The following is a 26,236-nucleotide window of genomic DNA, read 5'->3' on the forward strand; positions in this document are numbered from 1 at the left end:
GGTGTGAGCAAGGTCGAGAGAGAGAGAGTGGGAAGGAAATGGAGAACGAAGAGGAGAATGAGTGGTAAACCTTTTGACCGATTTATCCTCGCTCTTTGTTGGGATGACAAGATGAGTCCCTCTTTGGTTTAAAGGGTATTTCTGTCTATGAATTTAAATTTTGTAAAATATCTACAAAATTCAATGTTCTAGAGTTTACGAGGATAAATTACGGATTTAAACCCTATGGTTTAATGGTTCTTTGTATTTGATTTTTGAAACAGTATCATTTCCTATTACTGAGGGCCGTTTACTAGACGCTTATCCAGTAAGTGCTTATTAGGTAAAAAAAATTACTGGATGAACGTGGTACGAGTTTAGAATCTTACATGGTTAGAACGGTAAAAAGATGGAGAGTCTTACTCGGTAAGAGTAGTGAAAGAATGAAGAGTTTTACCTGGTAAGTGAGAGTGACGACTCTTACTCTGTTAAGTGCTTACCAGATAAATTGTTGCATACTATATCCTGCTCAAAAGGTAATGGTTTGTTGGTTGTTATTCGGAGTGGTTCATGACCATCCATGCTACCTTCCTTCTTGCTATGCTTTTTGGAGCTCTTCAAAAAAATACATTGGTTTTATATTTCTGCCCAAATCAGAATCTGTTTTAAGCCCAGATGAATTGTTGTTGTTAATCAGTCGTGTTGGTTTCAGTCCAGGTTTTGGTTTTCATCTGATGCAGCCTTTGATGTTGTTGTCTTGGTTTTATCCCAATCCTAGAATCAGGCTTTTTCATCTTGTTTTGAGACTCCATCTTGAGGATGTTTGTATATTCTCGGATCAAATACTGCTTATTTCAGACTTTTTTTGCAGCTTGTTTATTAACATTGGTACAATTGCACAGGGTTTAATGCTATTAACTTCTTGTTATCTTGTTTCCATTTCAACTATAAGTTCAATTTATGGTTGCTAATGGATGTTGGTATTCACATAGCTCAAGTTCAAACTGCTCCTCATGGTATTATTTATCTAAAAGATTTGCCTTATAGTTTGGTTGTTGTTTTGGTCCGATGATCTGGATTTAGACCATTTGGATGTTGTTTTGGGGGTTAGTAGAATTGCTATAACACCCCTAAAATAGGAGACATTTAAACCTAACGAATTAATCACCCAACAAAAGGGAAATAGTAAGAGGGTTTACATCAAAAGTAGACGGTAGTCAACAACCTACTAATCTACATCGGTTCTAAATCTAGATTATAAACATGTGTCGCTACAATCCTCAAAAGGATGAAGGTAACATTTATAAATCTAGAAATGACTTCCAAAATATGGTATCCCCAAAAATGCCTCCATCGGCGCACAACGCTCCACTCAAGCCTTGGGAGACCAACCGCTAGGAAACCCTGATATACATGTCATATAAGAAAAGTGTTAGGTTAACGCCTAGTGAGAATAAACAGTTATATGAAGTTATAAAACATTAAAATGAAAAACATAGCTTGAATCGAACACTTTGGATTATTGGATCATCTTTACCCTTGGAAGGGTGTAAAACATCGTAAAATGACGGGGGAGCCCTGATTTACTATTGGTTCTGATGGAACACATAAGTATGCCACAAATTCAATGTCATATAAGCATCGTTTAAGGATAATAAACAATGACATCAACCTTATCCGGTCTTTAGTCACATATGTTAACAAGCTCGACTTTATCCAAGTCTTTTGCTTGCGGAGTCGCCAAGTTCAACCTTATATAGGTCTTTACCTTGAAATCTCCCAAATCCAAGATTACAACTAGGGAATCTCATCCCTACATATTAATAAGACCGACCACTATACCTATGGATCCACTGCATTATCTATATCTATATTATCTTATTAAGCAAATTTAACAAAAGTCTTAAAGTCTTAAAATACTAAATGACCAAAATACCCTTTATACTACCTTTAGGTCACTTTTTCACTTTTTCATCCCTCTCTCCTCACATACACTCACCATCTCACAACCTATCTTTTTTAAATTATAATTTTAAAGTTACATTTTATACCATCATAATTAATTAATTAATTTACTTTACATCATTTACTTTTAAATGTTTCATTTTAAACTTTTATCAAATTAACATACATAATCGTATATCAATTAAAACATGTTTAAAAAATACATTTTTATTTTAACAAGTTACACCATTATAATCGTCTCGTTAATACCTTCGAAATGAGTCCAATATTGAATAGTTTTTGACTTAATTATATTATTATATATTATATATACTGTGAAAAAATATTTTTAATATTTACGATTTATACTTTTATGATTATTTATTTATATATATACTAACTATATATTTTGGGGTTAGGCTGTCCAAATTGCACTGTCTAATATGTTATGAATTAATATGTTCTTGGGTTTTTTTGAAATATATATATATATATATATATATATATATATATACATGTATTAATTCAACATTAATCTGAGTTTCTGGACAAGAAAGAGGGTAAGCTGTTGAAATTTCATTCTAAAATTCATCTTTTTTTGTTTTTTCATGGCTTATGATCTATCAAATTTGTAATTTTCTTTATTGGTTTTGAGTGTTTATCTTAAAACTCAAGTTTCTTGGTTCTTTGCTCTTAGTGTAAATCAAACACATTTGTGGAGTCGTTTAAATATGTTGGATTTTAAATATATTGGATTTTAAACTGTCGTACAATTTTTTTCATCGATAGTCTGTAATTGGAACCATAACTCTTATTTATTCAAATTGTATCAATATGTAAAGACCAAGTGTAACCTATATCATCGTTAAATCTTATCTTATAAAATCAGTGGAACTTCAAAATCGTTAAAATTCATGGCTCCCGCCGCATTGCTCGGGTACACAACTAGTAGTCATATATGTATATCTTTATAAATATATCAACTACTTTACCAACCATATAAACATTTGTTTATAAATAACCATCAAGTGGGTAAAATTCCCATTTTATCAATAAAATCCAATATATTAACATTATAAGTTTAAGTTCCAAAATTCATCAAGAGTTTAAAACCATCATCTCCCATGCATTTAAAACATTCCTTACACCTGTTTTATCAGAAGATATAACCACCCCCCCCCCCCCAAAAAAAAACTCCCAACTTTGACCTAGATGGTCCAAAATCAACCAGATATGATTCTTCTACCTAAAGTTTTCAAGCATCATGATCCTTTTTCCCATTTATATCTCCATAATTTGTCTAAACCTGCTAAATACAATCCAATGAGAAGCTCTTATGTGGTTTCATGGGATATCATAAACTCATGTAAGTTTCAACACCATGGTAGATCTGCACTTCATAATCAATATTATCTTATAAAGTATTTGAACAGAAGTCTTAAAAGTCAGACTTCTACCATCTATGAAAAAACTTTTTCAAACAAAAACCTTCTCAATATGTATAGACATATTAATCCACACATACAGCTTTATCCATACAGGACTTAATGGGAACCAACCAAACATTCAATCCATCTGAGCGAAAGGTTAGTTCTTATGGTCTTTTTGCAAATATGTACTTGAAGAAACTCCTAAGGCTATATCCATGAAAAGTGATTATTGCAATATTTGTGTGACTTAGGTAGTATAAAGGCTTCAAATGTACAATAAGAAACAAAAATCGGAGGAAATAATAAGCTTTTAGAGGTGATTGTAATTAGTCATATGACAAACCACTTGTATTTACTATGTACCTAAACCGAGTACTTTATGACACTTCATTCATGGAATCACCTAATATTACTACTTTGTTATGGTTCTTTAGTTGAACTTTTATTTTATAAGCTGATTAGTTGTTGGTTATAAGTTGGGGTTGTTTTTAATTTGATTTGAAAGTTGAGGGATCAAATTTTAATATTTGGTTTAAAACTTTTAAAATATCTGTCACCTCTTCTTATAAATACCTTTTCTTTTCTTTTGCGATGGGAGCAAGAAAAAAAAAATTGATGAAGTTTTGGTCCCTGATTTCGAGCAAACAGAAGGAAGAAAAAAAAAAGTTTACATGTTCTTATCTGAATTTTGGTGCTTGATAAAGTTATCATCTATTTTGTGATCAAGATGAGTTTTTATTAAGAAACTTATTGGGTTTCAAAATTGAGTGTTTTCGGTTATAATTACTTGCTATTTGTTAGCATAATTGGGTTTTGATATTGAATTATCAATTGTGGGAATAAGGGTGGCATAATTGACAGGGGAGGTGTATTACAAGATAAGGGTAGCATAATTAGGGGATGTGTGTTTTGGATAAGGGTGACATAATCAGAAGATGTGTATATTGAGATAAGGGTGACATAATCTGGAGAAGTGTATTCGTGATAAGGGTGACATACTCAATGGTTTTGTTTAAAAGATGAAATTTGATCACATGGGTTTGTTGTTATCGTATCCTTTAGACGCGATAAAATTGAGTTTATCACATTAACTTGGTGCGATGAGTTGTTATCACATCAGTATGGTGCGACAAGTTGGGTTATGAGTGTGTTTATCGCATCTGCTTGATGCGACGAGAAGTGGTTGTCGCATCTGCTTAATGCGACGAGATGGAGTTATCTCATATGCTTAATGCGACGAGTTGTATTTATCGAATCTGCTTGATGCGACAAGATGGGGTTGTCTTTTATGATGCGATGAGTGTGGTGGTCTCATCTGTATGGTGCAATAAATTGAGATTTGATGCGATAATTGTTATTCATGTGTTGACCTTTTTTAAAGTTGACTTTTCAAAAATATTTTGGTGATATTCATCATGTAAAGCTATCAAGGGTTACTCACTAGACCTTACGGTCTAACCCTCATTTTGTTTTCAAAATTTTGTTTTACAGGTCAAGTACATCCTGAAGGTAAAGGAAAAGGAAAGATGTACTTGGACGTGTTATAGCTTTACATCCGATTACATGTTGAGCTTGAGTTTTTGTTGGAATTGTGTATTACATGAACTTGTGAATATGTTATATTCAAGTCATGTAATTTGTGAGAAAAAGTTTGTAGTAACTTTTACAAGTAATATTACGTATATTTGGGACCCATGTGTATTACATGGAAGTTCATGTTATGTGAAACATGTATTGTATATGCAAATATGGATGAGGTGTTACATTTTAGGTTTAAAGTTCGTTTTAGCTTGTGACTTTTCAAGCTGTAATTACGTGTTACAGAATACATATAAGATATTACGTACTGGCAAGCTATGTGAATATGTGATGATGTTCTAAAAAGTGATGATTCTTAGCACTTGGTTAAATCCATTTTCCCTTTTGAATTTCTTGTTTACAGATCAATATCAGATATAGGATTAATTATGGACTCATTTCGGGGTGAAATAAACTGTGAACGTGGACCATTGGGACTTTAGATATCAAATAAAATAATGTTGTTTTCATCTTAGTTTCAACTGCTTTACAGGATCCAAAGAAGGTGTTTTGCCCTTATAAATGATTTTTCTACATAATGTAGGAATGCATGCATGAGAGCAACCAAAATACTTCACTGCTTCACGGTGTGGAGGTGGAAGGAGGTCATTTAGACCTCGATACTAGTGAATCTTCAAGGGTTGCATGCAATATTTATCAGTCGATGGTGTTTATCTTATGAATTATAATTGAACGGCTCTAAGAGATTACTCCATGAGTGTTATTCCTACTGAACTAAAATTGACGACATTCTTCTTATAGATGTTTCACTGATAGAAACAGCAAGAGCCAGATTCCCGGATTTCACTGTGGATAATTTCATTAGCTCACATGTGGCTGAAGTAACAGATTCTACGCCCGATGGTATATAACAATACGTGGAAGAACAGCTGCGCAAGAGGAAGGCAAGAGATATCCAATACGAAGGTGATCCATGCTTTGTATTGCCGTTGATGTATGTGGGAATATTTCACCTAGGTTTTACTCTTAGAAACAATTTAGATCAAAGAAGATTTGAAAGGCTCAAATGGGCATAACAAAAGGTAAAAGGGTGAAAATGGGTTTAAAAAGAATGATAAATAACTGTAAAAATTGAAGGTTATCAATGTATTTACTGCTTAAAGATGTTCCCAAACTGTAAACCACATAGCATATGCCTCAACCGTAAAAACTCGCATGGTATGGTGTAATTTATGTGGTTTGTACCTAGTGCATTTTCAATTAATAATTATAAAATCATAATTTCAAAATAAATTTGACAGAAAAATAGATATATTTCATTCAATTAAAAGTTCTAATATTAACTAAATGTGTAATTAGAAAAAGTGTAAAATAAACTAAGAGCTCCGTAAGTAATCCAAATACATCTAAAAGTAAAATTTAAAATAAATTTGACGACGACGTGTAAGAAAAGACAAAAAAAAAACTCAAATAAGAAAGTTGTAACGTGAAACTTAAAAGGAAAATGAAGATATGAATAAAAAATCAATAATGTATAATGGTTGTTTGTTTACCTCTTAATAGTTTTATTAAGAGACAACATCTGAATCGTTAAGAGGTGAATCTTGTTTGACAAAAAAAAAGTCTGCGTCTTAATGGTTCTTAAACTCTCTGAATGATTTTGTATCTTGGATCTCCCTTAACCATTAAGAGCCCTAATTTCATTGTACATAATTACCAAACAATTTTTTTTTCTTCATTTTGCACTATATCATGAGAGTCTCTTAATCATTCTGACCACTTAATCATTCTGCACCGAATCATTAAGCAATTACCAAACAGCCCCTAAGTTGTTATAAATTATCTAATTACAATGTGTGTGTATACATATAATGGTTCAAACGAGAACACTTCGGTTTTACAAAAATGCGAGAACACTTATGGGTCTCTAAATTAATTTATACACAATAAAAAAATAAAATAAATGAAAATAAAAATTAACTAAACACGTAACAAAAAAAATATAATAAATTAATATTTATCCATAATTTTCTGTCTAACTAGATTTATCTTCATCCCTTAAATTTTGTTATTATCATTGGAAATTTTTTATGTTGATTTGTCTATTTGCCAATAACGATGTGATAATACCGTGATAATGATCTAATTTTGCCGTAATAATACTCTGATAATGATTTGATAAATTGAAGATTGTTTATGATGTGATTTTGATATGATAATCATCTAATAATTATGTAATTTTTGTTGTGATAGCGATGTGATAATCGAAAACGAACGATGATAAGGTCTACATTAATCGACGTGTCTGTTCATTATGTGATTTGTTGTGATAATTATTTGGTACCGATTAGCATATTATTTTTAGAGACCCATAAATATTCTCGAATTCTTGTAAAACAGAGGTGTTCTCGTTTGAATCTCCACCTATATATATACACACACACACACACATCTATCCCGTATTATAAATCATTTGACAAAAACTCTTAAAAACCATATAATATGCATTAAGTACTGCTTATTGACGCATATTACTTCAAATTCATGATTACAAGTAAATTGTGCATATGTACAACTTATTAAAGCTCCATGTTTGAATTTGTGTAACTAACTACATATAAACATGATCAAATACTTGATAGGTATCTCATTTTAAATATAAAAACTCTAAAATATATTTAAGATAATCATTGAATTGTAACAAAATACAAATTATTATCTTTATAAAAAATTATATTATTAAATCAAATATAAATGAATTCGTGATCAAAATCTAACTTAAATTAAAATAAAAATTTGAATTAAAGAAATTACACACACACAAAAAAACAAGAATTTTTAAATATTTAATTTGATACTAAACTCGATACATTTTTTTAAAAATTTTACGACACTATTAAATTTATATTTTATTCAAAAAATAAAAACATTATCCTTTTTTCAGTACCACATAAAATTGTATTATAACATCGATGGAGACAGAATAAAACGAAACATTAAAATCGAGATGTATCTCGCTGTATTGCGCGAGTACCCTTCTAGTGTATATTTATATATACAATAGAAATATATAAAAATGCGTTGTTTAAACCACGATTTGATAAAAATGCAAACTGCAATCAGCACGACAAAAGTTCTAGACCGTGCATTACGACGGTGCAATGTAATGAGGTGTGAACGATTTGTGCAGTTTGACGATTTAGATGAACACCAATACCTTCAAGCACGTAATTTTGACAAATAATTAGACTAAATCCTGGACTTGGCCATGACGTTTGCCATTATCACACAAACGCTGCATATGACACGTGTCATATATTAATACTGGTAAAGAATACATAAACCTATAGGATCGTACATAAAGTATACGTATGCTTCGATATGATTATCGGATAATCAGAACCTAAATAATATTATGTTGATTATTAAATCATTATTTTAGCAGAATAACTCAATTATGTGTTAAGGTGTAATTATGATAATTACATGGTTTAATATTTTTTTATGCTTAATAAAATTAAATAAAACCTTTGATAGACTTTGAATAGATGGGGCTAAGGATTATAACAGACTAACATAAAAAAATGTAAACGTTACCTAAACACTTATCCGGTAAGTACTTACTGGTAAAATTCAACACTATCCCTTACTTATCAGATAAGATTTTATTCACTAAAACGCAACATATACAACAATTTATCCCGGTAAGCGTTAACCATGGTAAGAGTCCTCGTCCTCACTTACCGGGTAAGACTCTCGATTCTTGCCTTCGCTCTTACCGGATAAGATTTTTAGTTTTTGTCATATTCATCCGGTAAAGTAAAATGACTTGGTAAGCGCTTACTCGGGTAAGTGTTTGGTAAACAACATCTTACTTTAAGACAAAAAGAGTATAATAATTGTTTCTCACACTGTACGGTTTTCCTTGCCGTCACCTTAAACAAATCTTATCATGCTTCCGTCTTCCGTCCGATTTAATTAGTAAAATGACAAATATGGAAATAAAAGTGAAAGACGAGGCCGAAATATACACGAATCCGAACTGTATCAGGTGTATTGATGCTCGTATACTTTACAAACAGACGGTTACGTATTCTCGAATCTTTTTGTCATTTCTTTTAAAAAGAACAAACAGTTGTCTAAAATTGTATATTTCCAAATATAGAAATGGAAGCTGGGTATTGTAATGCTAGTTGGTCTTGTTCTTGATTGGGTTCGATGGGATTGTAGGGTTATATATACCCTTTTATGAAATCATTTAGCAAATATAATAATGGCGACAACTGTAGCTTTTCAAGAAAAACTAATGGCGACAATTCTAGTAAATAGTACACTTGGGACATGGAAGTCGAATCCCAGTAAAAGTGTTGCTTCGTTTCTGCTCATATATACATTCCCACACTAAAGAACCTCAAGTACACACATTAAAGATTCATCACCCACCTATGGAAACATGTGAAATGAACCGACAAACAGCTCATCACACCCAAGCCTTCAAAATTTGAAGAAAGTAGCTCAAAAGTTGCAAAGGGGTGTCGATTAACCGGAGCAGATTCACACGAATCGTCATTTTTGATATCGGGGAAAGCTGCATTCACAGGAGTGTAATCGAGGAGAAATAGGCACATAGCTGGTTTTTCAGTTCGGATCGTTTTTGAGGTCAGTTCATACATCTGGGGTTTTTCAGTTCGTTCAATTTGATTGATGTTTTCATGAGAATCTGTAGATTTAGTTATTTGCAGCAGGTGAAATATGTGGGTTATCCTGTTCTTCTTATAAGTCTAGCAGAATCTCATTTTGATGGTTGTTACGTATATACAATTGATCGATGCTTCCGGATCTGATTCATGGAATTTAGTGAATGTTTTGTTTAAGTTAAGAATTATGCTTTTGATTGCGTGGTTTTTACTCTTGTGATTTCTGCTGGAGTGATCGTCTTTTTACCTTTCATTCCATCTGCTTGTGAAAATGCCAAGAAGAATGTGTCTACAAAACAAGAACAATTTTGGTTAAATTACAGAATGTAAAGGAAAAATACCATTCTACTTGACAGTTCTGCAAAAAGGGTCAACGCCACCAAAACTAGTGGTATTTGTAGTCGAACCTCCCTTCATTCTGCAAAGATGTCCACCTGAACTACAAGGGTGGTGCCTGATTGGTTTGAGCTTGACTTCAAAGGTCAAAAGTATAAGGAGGTCCCGGTTCAAATCCGAGGAGGAATAAAAATCCTCTTGTGGTCACGGAGGTTTAAATGCGGTGACTCCGGGCTATCTGCAAAGCAGGTGGTTCCCCTATGATTAGTTGCTTGCATAGCGGGTTGGATATCAGGTTAATGTCAAAAATTCTTCATTTTTGTGAGGTGTGGTATTTCTTTTGCATTATTACAAGGAACATAATTTGGTTGAAGCAAAAGCCATATATAATGTTTCAAAAAATGGAAAGAAAAATTGCTTACAACGAAAGGGAGTTCTGCTTATGAGTAATCTATGGACAAGCCCTTGCTATTGTTATGTGTGTGGGTTTATTATACTGGCACTTAACTGCGTTTAAGCAGACTCATAAACGGTTTACTCTAATGCGTGAAGTGTAAGTATTTTTAACAATATGAACATGAGAGAATTAATATTTTGATGTACATACTTTTTTTTATTGACTAGTTGCAATAAAAGTATTCAAAAATCATTGGAAGATTGCCTTGAAGTAACGAATGATTAATGAATACAAGCTGTAGGACTCAAGGAAGTCCATTTGTTCCTGCTTAATTCAGTAATGAATTGTTAATTGGAGTGGTTGGTAAGAGTAAGCCGTATGTGGCAGATTAAGCAGCCTTAATTAAGTGAAGGGATTCAGAACGCATAATGCGAAGATGGCAACTCAAACAGTCCTGTGCGAGGATTTTTAGAGCACTTTTAATCATGTATTTGTACAAGAATGCATTTTGGTACTATAAGCTATTGATCTACCTTATTCATCTTTCTGAAGGAGCTATATGTGATTTACTGCTTTGATCCCTTATGCTGTGTTCTATGGAACCTTATTTACGAAGGAAAGGAAAGGAAAGGAAAAAGAACTTGTGTTCTTGAAATTTTTTAGGAGAGAAACGAAAGGAAGGAAAATAATGACAAGTTTCCTCCCAAAACTTTTCTCCCAAATGTGGGACGAAAGGTAAGGAAAGGAAAGGAAAAAAAATTAAAACCATTTAAAAAAATATTAAAAGTGCAAAACTCCCCAATCTTTTAATCTAAAGGATATATTTTTAAAGGGTACATTTAGTAAAAATGACATCTTTCCTTTCCTTCCTCTACTGTTTAAGAAAATGAAAGTTTTATTTCTTTCTTTTCCTTCCTTTCCCTTTTGAGAACAGAAACAAAAAAATTATTTTCCTTTTCTTTTTTCCCTCCCTTTCTTTTCCTTCATTTCTTTTAAATTCGAGAACACAGTGGAAAAACAAGCACTTCATTCTCTTTTTCTTCTCTCTTAATTCTAACCAGGCTGAGCTACAGGTCAAGATTTTTAGTTGATCCATCAATGGAGTTTTGCGTCTCATTGTTCTTATTTCTGGCATCAATTTCTGCGATTTTTGCACAATATGTTCAAGAGTCGGAACTTGTAATTAATGCAACTTTACCATTGGCTCACACGGATGCAAATTATATTTGTGCTACTATTGATTGGTGGCCTGATGAAAAATGTAACTACAACCATTGCCCATGGGGGTCATCATCGGCTTTAAATCTGGTAGGCACAATGCAGACTTTTCCAGATTGATAGTATTTTCATCTAAACTGTATAGAAAATTAATTCTTTTATTTATCATCGTTTCAGGATTTATCTCATCCTATTCTTGCCAAAGCAGTCCAAGGTTTGTTTTCTTGAGTTAAAGATTTAAAAACTTTTTATCAAGTGTTTTAATTTGCTCACCTGTTTAACTGTTTTATTGATGACTTAAACAGCTTTTGAACGTCTCAGAATACGTGTAGGAGGTTCCTTGCAAGACCAAGTGGTGTATAATGTGGGGGATTTCTCGGGTCCTTGTCATCCCTTTATAAGAATGAAGGGGGAATTGTTTGGATTCTCTAGGGGTTGTCTTTGTATGGATAGGTGGGATGAATTGAATCGTTTTTTTGTCAAGACAAGGTGAGATTTTGGCTTTTGATTTCATATGATATTGAATACTGGTTTTTTCTGTTAATTAAATCCATCAAACTGTACCTCATTTCAAGACTACTAAGCCTTTTAACCCAAGCTAGTTTTTTGGGTAACCGTATGCGCCTCGACTAGTCCCATTGGGCCCTGAAGATAATAACTAGGAAAATTTTATGTGGCCCTGAGGAAACTCAACGGCCGACCCATGGGGAGGAGCCCCAAGGCCTAGCCTTTATTTGAGCTTGCCTCAAAGGTTTACCCCAAACTAGTTGGAATGGGCTAAAATGAGAAAAAAAAGAAAAAAAATAAACCATGAAACGTTGAAATCTTTTTTTTATTAATCTGGACATCCAACCCGCTATGCGAGCCACTAATCCCAGGACGACCACCTGCTTTGCGGGTAGCCCGGAGTCACCGCATTTGAACCTTCGTGGCCACAAGGGGATTTTTATTCCTCCTTGGATTTGAACTTGGGACCTCCAGACACTTTTGACCTTTGGAGCCCAAGCTCAAACCAATCAGCACCACCCTTGTGGTTGAAACATTGAAATCTTAAAGCAGGCATAAAAAGTTGAACCCTAGGTTCTAGGTTGTCCTTTAGTGCACTCTAAACAAGGTTAACTTTTTTGGTATATGCCACTCTACCAATATGTACTAACTATTCCTAATGGCCATCTTGGCCTCTTGACAGATCTCTACTTTGTAGAATTTATGCTTAAATTGACCTAGAAAGCTTTAAGTGGAGCTAGATGGTTGAGCGATCTTCTAACACTTAATCATCTAAGTGGGGATTAAACGGACGAATAATTGGTTCATTTAAATATATAAGCTACGATTATGTATACAGAAGAACCAAAAATCAAATTGTACATTATTTACAATTACTTCTCTAAATGACTAGTTCCATTGGTAATGCATGAAAAGGATTTGAAATATTACCTTTTAGTTGAGAGAACTTCAGCAAATTAGTTGCTGATCAAAGCGGGTGGAGGCTTAAGCCTAGGCTGCCAATTAAGTTACCGTAACTAATCAGGGTAAGGGGACACTTAATGCCTAGGCTTAATGGAATATTGATGCTTACTCATTCCTTCTAATATTCAAAAGAATACTTCAAATATATAAATTCTACATAATTGAAACTGAACTTGTTCTTTGTAGAGCACTTGTGACCTTCGGCTTGAATGCGCTCCATGGAAGACACCAGCTTAAGAAGGGAGTTTGGGGAGGAAACTGGAATTCCAGCAATGCCCGTGATTTTATGAAGTATACTATTTCCAAGGGGTATCAGATAGATTCATGGGAATTTGGTATTGTTTTGTAGGCAATTAATTAGTTCATTTGCTTCAAATCCATCAAGATTTTTCTTATACATGATACATTCGTTCACATTACTCCTTGCATTTATTGGTGTAGGTAATGAGTTGAGTGGCAAGGGCATTGGTGCCATGGTTCATGCTGAGCAGTATGCGTATGATGTAATTGAACTCAGGGGTGTAATTGACAGTTTGTACCAGGAATTCCAGCCAAAACCGTTGCTTGTAGCACCAGGAGGGTTCTTCGACAAACAGTGGTTTGCAAAACTTCTTAAGGTTTCGGGTTCAGAAATTGTTGATGTAATGACACTCCATATGTATAATCTGGGCCCAGGTTTGTGCTCTTAAATTTATACTAATTAGTTGGATTTAACTTAAAACTGTAGAAAATTTCTTACCAATTTTTTGTGTCATTTTTCTTTGTTCTTCTTTCTCCTTTTTGTATGTCCCATTATTATATTTTCCCACATTAGGTAATGGACCACCAATCACATTTTCATTTTCCAAAATGAAAATGTTAAATAACCAAAACAAATTGCTATTAACACACCCCAGAGATCCTAAGTTTCCAATACCAAATTTTGTTGGAAGATCACGATCTGAGTTTTTTTGCAGGCGTTGATCCGAATTTAGTGAAAAATATTTTGGATCCCCATTTCTTGAGTAGGGCTTCCATCACGTTTGGTGATCTCCGGCAAACCATTCAAAGAAATGGACCATGGGCATCTTCTTGGATCGGAGAATCTGGTGGTGCATACAACAGTGGTGGTCTTCATGTTTCAGACACGTTTGTAAATAGCTTCTGGTAATCATCTGTTGCATTTTCAAGACATCTGTTGTAAAATTTAGTGTAGTCGATTCAAATGATTTATTTCAATCTTGAGCTACATGTCAAACTGCAAGTTTTTTGGAGTGCCAGCTCAACTGGCAAATAACAGCCAGGCCTTGGGGATCCTTTTTATAGGTCACCAGTTCGAGTCTTCTAAAGGCCACTAGGGATTTTTCTGGATGTTGTCTGCAAACAAGCTGACCCAGATACCCACAGTTACCAATTTTTTTTTAAAGGGAACAAGGAAAGTATCGTTCTTGTTCTGATTTCATTTATGCTTGGAATATGTATAGGTACTTGGATCAGCTTGCAATGGCAGCTAAGTACCACACGGAAGTATATTGCCGCCAAAGTTTAATTGGTGGAAATTATGGTCTTCTCAATAAAACAACATTTGTGCCTAACCCTGATTATTACAGGTTATTCACTTCCACCTTTTAAATTTTTTACACTTCCGTTTCTTAAAACTTTGTTAAAAGATGACTAACTTGTTCCATCGAATGACCACATTATGCAGTGCACTTCTATGGCATCGGCTTATGGGAACAGGGGTTCTTGTTGTAGAAAGGATAAATGCCGGGCCACATTTGCGCTCTTATGCCCATTGTTCAAAAGGGAAAGTAAGTTACATTTGTGTTTCTGATTTGTTTAGTTTGTTTTACCTATTTGAGATGCTAGGGATGATGTTATAAACCAAACGAACCCAATATATCTCACTCGAAAGTAGGGCTGGATGTATGCAGACCTGTCATCTGCCCCAGTAGGGATGATGTTATGTTCCCTTCCTAGTTTTATATATGCCCTTTTAAAGATGGTGGTGGGCTAGTAGTTGTGACATAGTGGCTGCATCAGCAGTATATCACTAAAATGAACTTGTAATGGTGGAATGGGAAAATTTCTATTTATGGGAAGCTTGCATAGCAGAGAAAGGTATGAAATCTTTCTAATATAGGAAAGGTGACGCGATATAAGATAAGAGCTAGAAAACAAGGACAGTAAGTGTGGAAGGGGCAGCTTTTCTATTTTGGGAGCTTAAGAGTTGATAACTGGGACAGTAGATGTTGAAAGGCAATCTTTCTAATTCAGGAAAGGCAAATTGGTGATGGTAAGGGAAATCTTTCTAATATGAGAAGGGTGCATGGTCTAGGAGCATCTCCCACCAGATTCTCCAAAATGGAGATTTTGGGCAAATTTTTGCTCCAACAGATTCTTCAAAATGAAAAAAGTAGGAAAGAGAGTATGAAATTCTTCGAATTTGGAGAACTCCCCATAAATGATTACCATGTGAGAAATATTTTTTATTATATCCCCACCAATGAGAAACCTTGAAATTAAATGTTTAGGAGAGAGAAATAGTATTTTATTAAATGTATGTAATATTTTAATAATATAATCAATGTTGTAATCTCCAAAATGGAGAAGCTGCCGGAGATGAATGTAATTTTTTTTGGAGATTTTGGGTTTTGATTCTCCATTTTGGAGAATAGTTGGATGTGCTCTAAGACTACCTAAAGAGATACCGATCAAATGAGTATGTGGCATGTGAAAATACGTTTTTGTCAAATGAGTACAGGGACATAGCCAAATGAGAACCACAAAAAGGTTGAGAACCATGGGAACCAATTTTCATGTGTTGTTTCACAATGTTAAACAATGCATGTGAAAATGTGTTTTTGTTTCACATTGTGAAACTAACACTGTACATTCACATGCAATTTTTCTCTATGGGAAACATCACGTGATCAGTAGTTCCCACAGTTATCGACTTTTTTGTGGTTCTTATTTGATCATGCCCTTATATATACATGGGTACATGTTTCGACGTTTCGTAATATAGATAACCAGCCCTATACGATGATGAACACAGGTAAATAGGTACTTTTAGCGTGAAAACTTGTCGACAATGAAGTATTCGTTACTGATATCATATATATTATCTTGTTGCAGGCAGGCATAACATTGCTTCTGATTAATCTAAGCAACCAAACAGAGTTCCAGCTCAAAGTTCACAACATCTTGAATCTGAATTTGCCTACAACAAAACCCAACAACGGATCTTTCACTCATCGGCTAAAGTCAATGTTTTCGTGGGTCGGGTCAAAGTCAACCGATGAAAAACTACCCCGAGAGGAGTACCACCTGACCCCACAAGACGGCAATATCAGAAGTAAAACGATGCTTTTAAACGGAGTTCCATTACAACTTACAGAAACCGGAGACATCCCAGATTTGAAACCTGCAATGGTGGATGTTAGTTCTCCGATTTGCATCGCTCCTTTGACCATCAAGTTCATCCAGTTTCCGAGCTTTGATGCTTGCGGTTGTAAATGATGCATTACCGTTTGTACTACATCATGTATATGTATAACCCAGCTTTGCAATTGTGAAAGAGCATTGCGAAGTTGATAGTTTCTGTTTTGAATGTGGTTGAAGTGCCCCCTTCGGGTTATAAAAATGACACTTGACCACCATCAGGTATGAAAAATTTCATGATTAGTCCCTTGATATTGATAATAAAATTTGATGTTGACATACGACAGTTCCATTTACCAATTTGATTAGTTTATGGGATTGCAATGGGTCGGGTCGGGTTGGGTTGGGTTAAATGAGTTGAAAATCTCAATCCAACAACAAATATATTGTTCAAAATAAGTTGATTTTTTTTAAATTCTAAGTAACTTGCCTTCCACTTTCATCAACCCCAATTTCACTCTCGGTATTACTTCTTGATCTTCTATCTTCTCTGTCATAATTGCTATACATAGCGCCTCAAGATGTGATTCCTTTTGTACTACGTATAAATTAAATTACAAGTTAGGAACTGTTTGATTCTATCAACAAAATATAAGCAGAAGTCGGAAGATCCTTTATTTTAGCTCCGCAATGGTGAATGACTTTGCTATCGCTCAAGCCTCAACGCCTCAACCTCAAATCGAAAACCGAAACCAACCGAAATCTTTGATTGGATAAGGTAGAACTCAAAATAAGGGACGAAAATTGATAAAATCGACTGAAGAAAATGAAGCATTGAAGACGTGAGACTCATAATACTGAATTACTGATATTGTATTAAGGATTGAAAAGCGAAGCGTCGTTTAACTCGTGAGTTGTGATATTGAAACTTAAGCCAATTTATTTAAGAAGAAACAAAATAAAAAATAAAAAATAAATATAATAGATATAATATTAAGAATAAAATAAATTTATATAATATTTTAAGTGGGTTGAAAACGAGTTGAAAACAGATCAAAAAAATCAACCTAACCCAACCCATTTATTTAAATGGGTTAGACGGGTTGACCCATTTATTTAAATGAGTTGAAAATCTCAACCCAACGTGATAATGTAATTGTCTAATGTATATATTAATAAAATTTCAACAATCATATTAAATCCATCAAATAGAAGGATATCGGGTTCATCGAGTTAAATTTAAATAATAGTAACCCAATACCTACGATTTTAAAATTTTACAACTCAATTAGACATCGGATTGAATTATTTCACGTTAGGTTGATCGGGGTTTTGAACACCCCTAAGTGGAGTTACCAATAGTCTAACTTTTTATCCAGATATCCTTTTAAAAATCCAACTTGCAAACAGTTAAGTGATATTATACAGAACATGAATTAGTAACAGTAGCAGATCCAAACCGTCTCTTTTTCTCTAATTGAATCAAATGCGTCCGTCATATGATTACAAAACTTGGCGCATTTCACCACCACCACCACCACCACCAATTCCATACAATAAACATCCAACCCATCATGAATTCATTACAGTTTTTGCTAAGCATTTACATTTAGAATTTAAAACTTGCAATCTCTTCATCTTCATCATCATCTTCATCATCATCATCATCATCGCTATACATTTCAACTTCATCTTCATCCTCATCTTCTTCCTCATCTTCCTCCTCCATCCTGCTCGTATTATCTTTATCGTTATTGTCTTTTAAGCCAGTACTGAGTACGACGGTTCCACCCCCGGATTTCTCCATATCCTTCCTCAGTTTTTCCATGTTTTCTTTCCTGCGTTCTTCCTCTAATCGTTCCTTCTCTGCTCGTCTCTTATCGAGATCAGCTCTACACAATTACAAAACCACAATATATTTTAAAATCCTCCATCAAATTCATATTCTATTATGAAACAAACATGACCATTCATTCAAACTTCACCATTTGTAATCAAACATCTATTTTTCAGGGTTTTTTTTTCCTTTAATTTACCGAATCTTTTGCAATCTGCATGACATCTCCTATGACGGATGTTGTTTTTTTATCATTAAATAGCAATAAGATATTGAGGAATCACAAATTTACAGACTTAAACTACTAAAACTGGATAAGTAAACTGCGGTTTTGCTTCCTGTTTTTCATTTTTCTTTTAGAATCTCTCTAAAGAACACATGCAATAAATTATGGTACAAATCAAATTAGTGGTGGTTATTATAACTCGTTTATAGGTTAAGTTATAATCTGAAGGAATCACATGCTTTTTCCAGATTTAAGTGTACATGCAATTTTTTGGAGTGTTTGAAAGCCAAAGCCAGTGCTGCAAAATATAAAACTAAGAAAACCCATTATATCCCACTCGAAAGCAGAGTATGGGACGGGTGGGATGTGTGCGGTCATGTCCTCTACCTCAAAAAGTGAAGCAGCTGTTTAGCTTGTGCAAAAGTGTGAGCGGAAAGAAAAAGACAAGGACAAGAAGACTAGCACAAATAATCATATCATCCCAACTTTTTCCAGATTTGAGTCTAACATATAATGTATTAAGTGTTTGAAAGCCAGAAGCCAGTGCTGCAAAAATAACTAGTAAGCATATCATCCAAATGACACATTTGGAAGAAGAATTTTGCTCTAGACAAGCACCCAGAATACACTTAACACATGCATTTACACACGGATAAGTGCCTTTTGTCGAAATATTTTGTCTTTCTTTGGGTGTTCAGGTCCTATACATTTTTCCATTTAGCATTTACATCATATGGGTCCCATTCAGATTGTGTGGAAAAATAAGCAAAGATGCATTTATGACCTATAGAACGGAGTCTGTCTCAGAAACAGGATACGTTCATCACAATGTCAGCATGTATGTTTTGAGACCTATAAGAATGTGAGACTCATGGTGCAGGACTACCCATTTAAAAATACAACTTCATATTGCCACAAATAAGAAAAGGCAGATATGTGCATGTGGATGATCAACGATTGCAATGCAAATATACGTATAAAATCCAGAGAAAATCAATCGTTTGTGTGTGTGAGAGACAATATGGAGAGTCGGGCAATACTTGTAAGTTTCCATGTACTCATCCGCGCTTGCTTCAATAGCTTTAAAGAAAGCATCCATCCCAGCACCAGATACTGCTGAAACGCCAACAGCCCTCAAATTCTTATAAAATTCCTCCAAAGCAAGAGAAAGACTTCGAGTAAGAGTTGATGGGTAAGAGTTGTCTGAATCTAGCGCAGCATGAAACACCTCGAAGTCTTCCATCCACTAGTGAAATAACAGAAAAGAAAATTACGTTTAAAATCTTGAGTTATACTCAAATTCATTAGCAAGGATCGATTTTGATTTCCATGTCTTCCATACGAATGCATCAAATGACATTTGGCTAATATATGATCGTTTCTTTCAGCTGTATCAGTATCGCTACCTAAAAAGCAAAAACACACATTAAAATGAGAATGGTTTTAGTAGAGTATTTCACCTCCAAAGCAAATTGATGTTGGGCTACATCCGTCTTATTGAATACCAGAACCAATGGCAAACGGGTCTTGTAAAGAATGCTACAAGCATAAAGCATGTTGCTCATAAAAGTATTTGGACTCTCTGCACGAGGTGTATCAACAACATACGCAATCACAGTTGGAAAAGTTGAAGCAAAAGCTTCAGTGATAATTGCTCCAGAAGCAGACCAAGTGAAGATCTCAATCTGGCCAGGGGTGTCCACAAGAACATAATCAAGTTCATCTGCTCGCCTCTCAATTACTTCTATCACCTAACATCAGAAAAATGTTAGATTGTATTTGAAGAATCCATATAAATGCATTAAAATGAACCAAAATTTTGCAACCTATGAGGCATTCATGTCATGAGCACATTAAAAATCATCATTACCTCGTCAAATTTTGTGGCAAACAAGTTTAGAGAAGTCAATATCCCTCCATTGGGTCCAAGATTGAACTGTTTCATGACTTCCTTGTAACGAACAGTGTCTCTTATGTCAATATTGGCACCAAAAGGGAGAGTCATAACAGCAGGATCAAGATTCATTACATAACCCCTTGTGTTGGAAGCTTGCGTATGACAAACAGTTCGATGAAGGAATGTTGTTTTGCCACTTCCTGAGTAATACAAGACAGACTCCTCAGTAATTTATAACCAAGGGGAATAAAGGTGTGAAAAATTCTTCCGGGACAATAAATGCAACAAATTTTCTACCAAAGTTCCAACCAGGAAATTTCAAATTTTACCCATTAGTAATCACTAAAATATATAGATAGAAATTATTTTGTCCCACGACATTGCTGTATATCATCATTTTTAGGGGTATTTTAGACATATGACTTATACTTAAAAACCTCTAATCTATTACACTATATAACCAATCAAACTTTGAAGTTATTCTTGGTGGGATAGGACATTTGTGGTTGCACCCTTAATCATAAGTTCATAAATTCCACAAGTATCAAAAGAACTTCTCCATGTAGAAATCTACAAAATATTCTTGAATTTTTTTCTCAATCAGCAAAAGGTCAGTTTCACATACTAGAAATGTTGATTGCACAGGAAAAGGTTGCAACAAAAATTAAAAATCCTGTGGTAAAAGGCTCAAGTAACATGATACCTGCCATTCCTACAACAATGATAATAACTGGTTTCCTCTTGAAATTAGTTGTCCCAGAGGAAGACTGGTCTATCTGCAGCTTCTCCATGGACTTCGCAATATCATCTTTCACTTCACCAGTTGACTAGCAAGTAGCAACATATTTAAAAACCAATAAATCACCTATAAATAGTTAGAGAAAGTTAAATAAACACATTGAAAAATAATTAAAACTAAAGGTGGGTTGATGCTTTTACTTTGATTCCAGGTGAACTTGCAGATTCTACTTGCATAGATGATGCAGCTTCCTCTGATACTTTTACGTTCGACTCTGAATCAATTTCCATCTTAAATGATTCTTCCAAATACTACAAAGGAATCTGTAAAGGGAATGAAATAATCATCAGACTAAATTTCCCATCGATTGCCTGAACTCTCCCCTTTTTGCTTCTTCATTAAACCAAAAAAACATGAAGGGAAGTGCTGTGCTACAACCTTTCTTTATTATTTGTCTGTGCTACAACCTTTCTTTGATGTTTGTCTATCGAAAGAAATTGTACTAATTTTCTGATTTGCATTCTTTAAAGAATGCAAATTGAACTATAGTTCTTGCATGATCTTAAGAATGCAAATCAGAAAATTAATACAATTTCTTTCATTAGACAAACAACAAAGAAAGGTTGTAGCACAGACAAACAATAAAGAAAAGTTATAGCACAGCACTTTCCTTCATTAAACCAAGATACGGTGAACATTTTAATTTCCATAAAGAATTAAGGGATAATCTGACTTTATCCGTTCGAGTGGAAGAGATTCATGGTTACAAAGTCAGTATAGTTTCTTTTTTCCAATTAATGGGATATGAGCCAAAGGAACTTTAAAGTCTGGGAATGTAGAATTGATTCAAGTTCTAAAGTCTATGATGCAAAAAATTTATAACTCGGTGTAAAATTTGCAGCTAATAACCTGATCAATTTTACAGTTCAAAGTACCAAGTTTGACATCAATTTTAATAGGTATCACTTTAACCAAAAGAATAAAACTAAACACATCAAAGATGAACGATAATCGAAGTTAACAAGAACCCAGTTCAAATTATCAATTATATGCAAATTAGTAGGAAAAATAGATATTCAAAACCAAAGCCAGTAATTAAATCTCAAGTAAAATAAAGATATGTCTTGGAAAAGGAAGATTGATACCTTGAGAGGTTGAGATCTGGAGATCTTGAGAGGTGTGAGATGGAGAGCTGTGAGAGATGAGAGATGAAAGAAAAGAAACAGTAGAAAATTTCGGAGGTGAGAGATCGATACCTTGAGAGAAGATCTGGAGATTGAGAGCTGTGAGAGATCGAGCGATTTGGAGATCGATTGCTGCGAGAAATCGAGAGCTGTGAGAGATCGCTGTGGAGAGCGGCTGTGACGGAGCGAGAGATGAGAGAGAAACCCTTTTCCTCAGCAATCGATTTTACAAAATTAATTTTCACTTTTTACCCCTAAATTTTAGGGGTTGTTTGAGATTCTTTATTTAAACCGTTTATACCGGTACCAAAACGATAATAAGTAGTTTTTGATAAGTTAATCTTTTTTTACTTATAAAAAACTGCTTATTACCAATTTGTCATTTTAACCTTATTTTATTAATGTTTGTTAATTATTAATCTTATTGATATAAATTTTTGTCAAAAATATTATTATAAATGATGAAAAATAAATTTTTACATGTTTAAAAATCAAATAAGTTAACAATCAAAAAATATTATTATATGAAAGACTGTTTTTTTTTTGTCATTTTACATATATAAACAAAATTTGTCAAACACAAAAAAACAACTTATCAGCTTATTGCTTTTTGGTACCGCTATAAGCTAATCTAAACACTTTTTACAAAACTCCGATTTAATACCACATAAGTTAATAAGCACTTTTACAAAAAAAGCATAAGTTGTTTTAAATAAGCAATCCCAAACACACCATAACTTATTTTGATATGTTACCAGTAATAAATAGTTTTTAGTATTTGGATGAGGAAAAGAATGCTTATACCGGTACCAAACTGGTAATAAAAAGTTTCTGATAAGTTATTTTAAATTTATCAGATTCAAACTTATTCGGTGTTGAAACCAATTTACCTTTTTACCCTTTTCTTTTCCTAAACCTAATAAACTTCTGATCAAATTCACACGCCTTCTATCTCACGTATGGACCATTTCGATCAAACAGATATCGAGACCTTCCTCTTCCTCCTACTTCCTCGTTTTCTTCTTCTTCGTCCTCGTCAAGATCTTCCTCTCCCAGTTCATCGTTTTCTTTATTCTCCTCCAAATTCGGAAGTTCATCATCTCCTTGCTCTTGCTCCTATGCTGCAGTAGCAACATAGCTGGTAATCCTCAACCTGAATTGTTCATTGTATGGCCATGGCAGATTTAGGGTTTCTTTCAGGTCAGAGATGGATGCATATGTTTCATGTAACTGTTCCTCCATTTTAAAAGTTTGCAAAGGGAATCCAAATTAGAATTAACTTGGTATCATATGTATGTACTTTTTTGTCATTTTACATGTATAAGCAAAATTTGTCAAACACGAAAATCCGAGTTATCAACTTATTACGTTTTGGTACCACCATAAGCTAATACAAACATTTTTTATAAAACTCTGGTTTAACACCACATAAGTTTAATGACTTTTTTCTTGCTTAAAGTTTAATCTAGCCAAAGTTTATACATAAACTTGTTTATGCGTAAAGTTTCAATTAAGTAAAAAAAAAATTATCTTACATTCTTATAATTAGTTATTTAATTTACTTCGTATATCTTATTTTTTATTTTTTATTTTACATATTTATTATATCAACACATATAATCGTATATTAACTAAAATATGTTTTTTTTACAAATTACACCATTATAATCCACTCGTCAATACGTTCAAAAAAGTCCAATGTTGAATATTTTTGAATTTAATCTTATATTATTAAGTATTATAAACCCTACGAATTATTTTTAGTACTTATATTTTATACCTTCGTAGTTAAGATTATGTGTGTTAATACAGTAATTGTGTAAAATGAAAAACAAAATTAAAAATACATTAAATAAATAACCATAAGGGTAGAAAATGTAAGTTCTAAAAATAATTCATACATATTTATTACATTTAATAATATAAGATTAAATAAAAAAAAATATTCAATATTTATTTCTCTTGTACGTACGACTCACCTATAGCCACTTTATCTGTTACGAGGTCGTGCTGCCATGTCATAGGCATTCCCCAGTGTGTACCATATACACAGGTCGTGCTTCCTTAAATGTGACAACCTAAACTGACATTCAATACTCATATGTACCACTTGTACAATTTAAGCCAACCTAAAACTTAGGTGGTGTTTGTTTTTTAAGAGGTGCTGAAGTCTGAATTCTGATTTCACTTCTGATTTATAAGAGGTGGTGCTGAAGTCTGAAATCTGAATCAGTCAGACTGTTTGTTTTTACGTCTGAAGTCTGAATTTTGAATCAATATAAACACGAACAAAGTCTCATAACGACTAGAACCAATATTCATATTGCATTAATTGTGTCCTCTATCATCCTTTGCTCATTGGTTTGATCATACTCAAAAAATAACTCATATATAGGAGAGATCTATTTGTAGAGATCGTTTTGGATAGATCAGTAGCTTGAGACCGAGCGAGAGATCGATATGGTGTCTAGATCGTATGATGTGGGATAGATCGGTATGATTTGGTAGCTGGAAATCAAGCGAGAGAACGAGAGATCGATATGGTGTGTGAATAAGAGCCCATTAAGAGTTTAGACTACCACTTAAAAATTCAGAGGACAATAAGAGTTTTTCAGCTCTTATTTTCAAAAAAAAATCAAATGGTCTGAAAATAAAAACATCTGACCGATTCAGACTTAAGAGGTATTAAGAGCTTTTTTTTAAAACAAACAAGCCCTTAAACATGCTAAATATGTTTAAAATCCGGGGAAAAATTAATATGTGTGCTCTAAAAAGCTTCATACACATGCAAACATATAACTGATGTCATGTATTTAAATCAATATCATGCATAACATTCACCACCACACAACCATAACATGATATAAATAACTATGTACATATGTATGTATCTCATTGTAAGTTTCATAAAGACTCACCTGATTGTTTGTAGATCACCTAGTAATAGCTCTCATCCAAAACCTACACATTTCATACCACCATGCCTAATTAATAACTTAATTTCTCCAACAGCCAGCTATGGTCAATTTGACCCGACCTAAAGTCAAACTTCCATATCCAAGCATCATAATATACCTCAAATAACTCAATTTGGCCCCATCATTAAAATCCACATGAGTCAAACGAGTTAAAAGTCAACCCTTAATCAACTCGGTCAACCCCAACTTTAATCAAACCCCAAGTCTATAACTCAATGACGCTCCAAAACATCAAATTACTCTTCTTATAACTTTATAAATTCATCTCTTCAAATTAAAGCGTCCCAATAATTATTTAACTCAAATACGACAATTAAATTTCATTATTAAAACCATCTAAATAATTAAATGATTTATTTATAAACACCCTCTCCTTAAGAGTAATTATTAAAATAATCTAGATTTCTAAATTAAGTTAATATATTAACTAAATATAATTTAAATTAATACATTAAGTAAAATAGAAATTAAATTACTTAATTGACAAAACTCTAATAAACAAACTTTTTTTATTAATTCAATTGTTGAAGCTCAAAATTTTACTAATTATAGTCCGTAGGCAAAACCGCAATATTTTCAAACTTATGGGCCGTTTACCAAACACTTACCTGGTAAGCACTTACTGTAACACCCTGAAATTCTCTTTCGTTCCGCTACGAGGTATTCTATTATTTTCTCTTATTCTTGAATATTTTATGTATATATATATACTTATATATATATATGTATATATATATTATTAATATGTATATGCTAGTGTGGTTTTCTTAAGAAAATAAATAAATTGGTGAAAAGGGGGGGTACTACCTATGGCACTTTGGACCATACCCTTAGCTTGTCACCTCATGCATGGAGGTCCTTACCCCTTTGTGTGTTGTCAGGAAAAGTAGTGTGGCATGCTCTAACCCCCCTAGCTAACAATGATCGGTCAAAAAGAAAAAGGAAAAAGAAGGAAACCAGTAGAGTTTTTCCCCCCAAAGTTCTTTGAAACCTTAGTCCTCT

At 33.6% G+C, this 26,236-nt stretch overlaps 2 protein-coding genes across 8 annotated transcripts; one reads left to right on the top strand and one right to left on the bottom strand.

The window, feature by feature from the left end:
• Positions 1-9,249: 9,249 nt before the first annotated feature.
• LOC112511274 (heparanase-like protein 1) lies at positions 9,250-16,690 on the top strand. The gene is made up of 10 exons (XM_025116833.1): positions 9,250-9,551; positions 11,384-11,630; positions 11,718-11,754; positions 11,846-12,029; positions 13,197-13,345; positions 13,452-13,685; positions 13,967-14,156; positions 14,474-14,599; positions 14,698-14,800; positions 16,128-16,690. The coding sequence occupies exons 2-10, from the start codon at positions 11,421-11,423 to the stop codon at positions 16,509-16,511; spliced, it is 1,617 nt and encodes a 538-aa protein (XP_024972601.1). The 5' UTR covers positions 9,250-9,551; positions 11,384-11,420; the 3' UTR covers positions 16,512-16,690.
• Positions 16,691-17,823: 1,133 nt separating this feature from the next.
• LOC112511303 (GPN-loop GTPase QQT2) lies at positions 17,824-22,463 on the bottom strand. 7 transcript variants are annotated; one of them, XM_025116876.1, is made up of 8 exons: positions 22,329-22,463; positions 22,218-22,241; positions 21,273-21,395; positions 21,037-21,160; positions 20,307-20,533; positions 19,897-20,187; positions 19,477-19,682; positions 17,824-18,265 (listed from the first exon to the last, which is right to left on the bottom strand). In XM_025116876.1, exons 3-8 carry the CDS (start codon positions 21,360-21,362, stop codon positions 17,983-17,985), a joined length of 1,221 nt encoding a protein of 406 aa, XP_024972644.1. In that variant the 5' UTR covers positions 21,363-21,395; positions 22,218-22,241; positions 22,329-22,463; the 3' UTR covers positions 17,824-17,982. The 7 variants fall into 7 exon arrangements, with proteins under 7 accessions (XP_024972644.1, XP_024972648.1, XP_024972646.1 ...); XM_025116880.1 differs by having other exon boundaries at positions 21,037-21,198; positions 22,329-22,424; XM_025116878.1 differs by having other exon boundaries at positions 22,218-22,233; positions 22,329-22,360.
• Positions 22,464-26,236: the final 3,773 nt, after the last annotated feature.

Source organism: Cynara cardunculus (assembly GCF_001531365.2).
Source record: "Cynara cardunculus var. scolymus isolate 2C chromosome LG 4, CcrdV1, whole genome shotgun sequence".
NCBI lineage: Eukaryota > Viridiplantae > Streptophyta > Magnoliopsida > Asterales > Asteraceae > Cynara > Cynara cardunculus.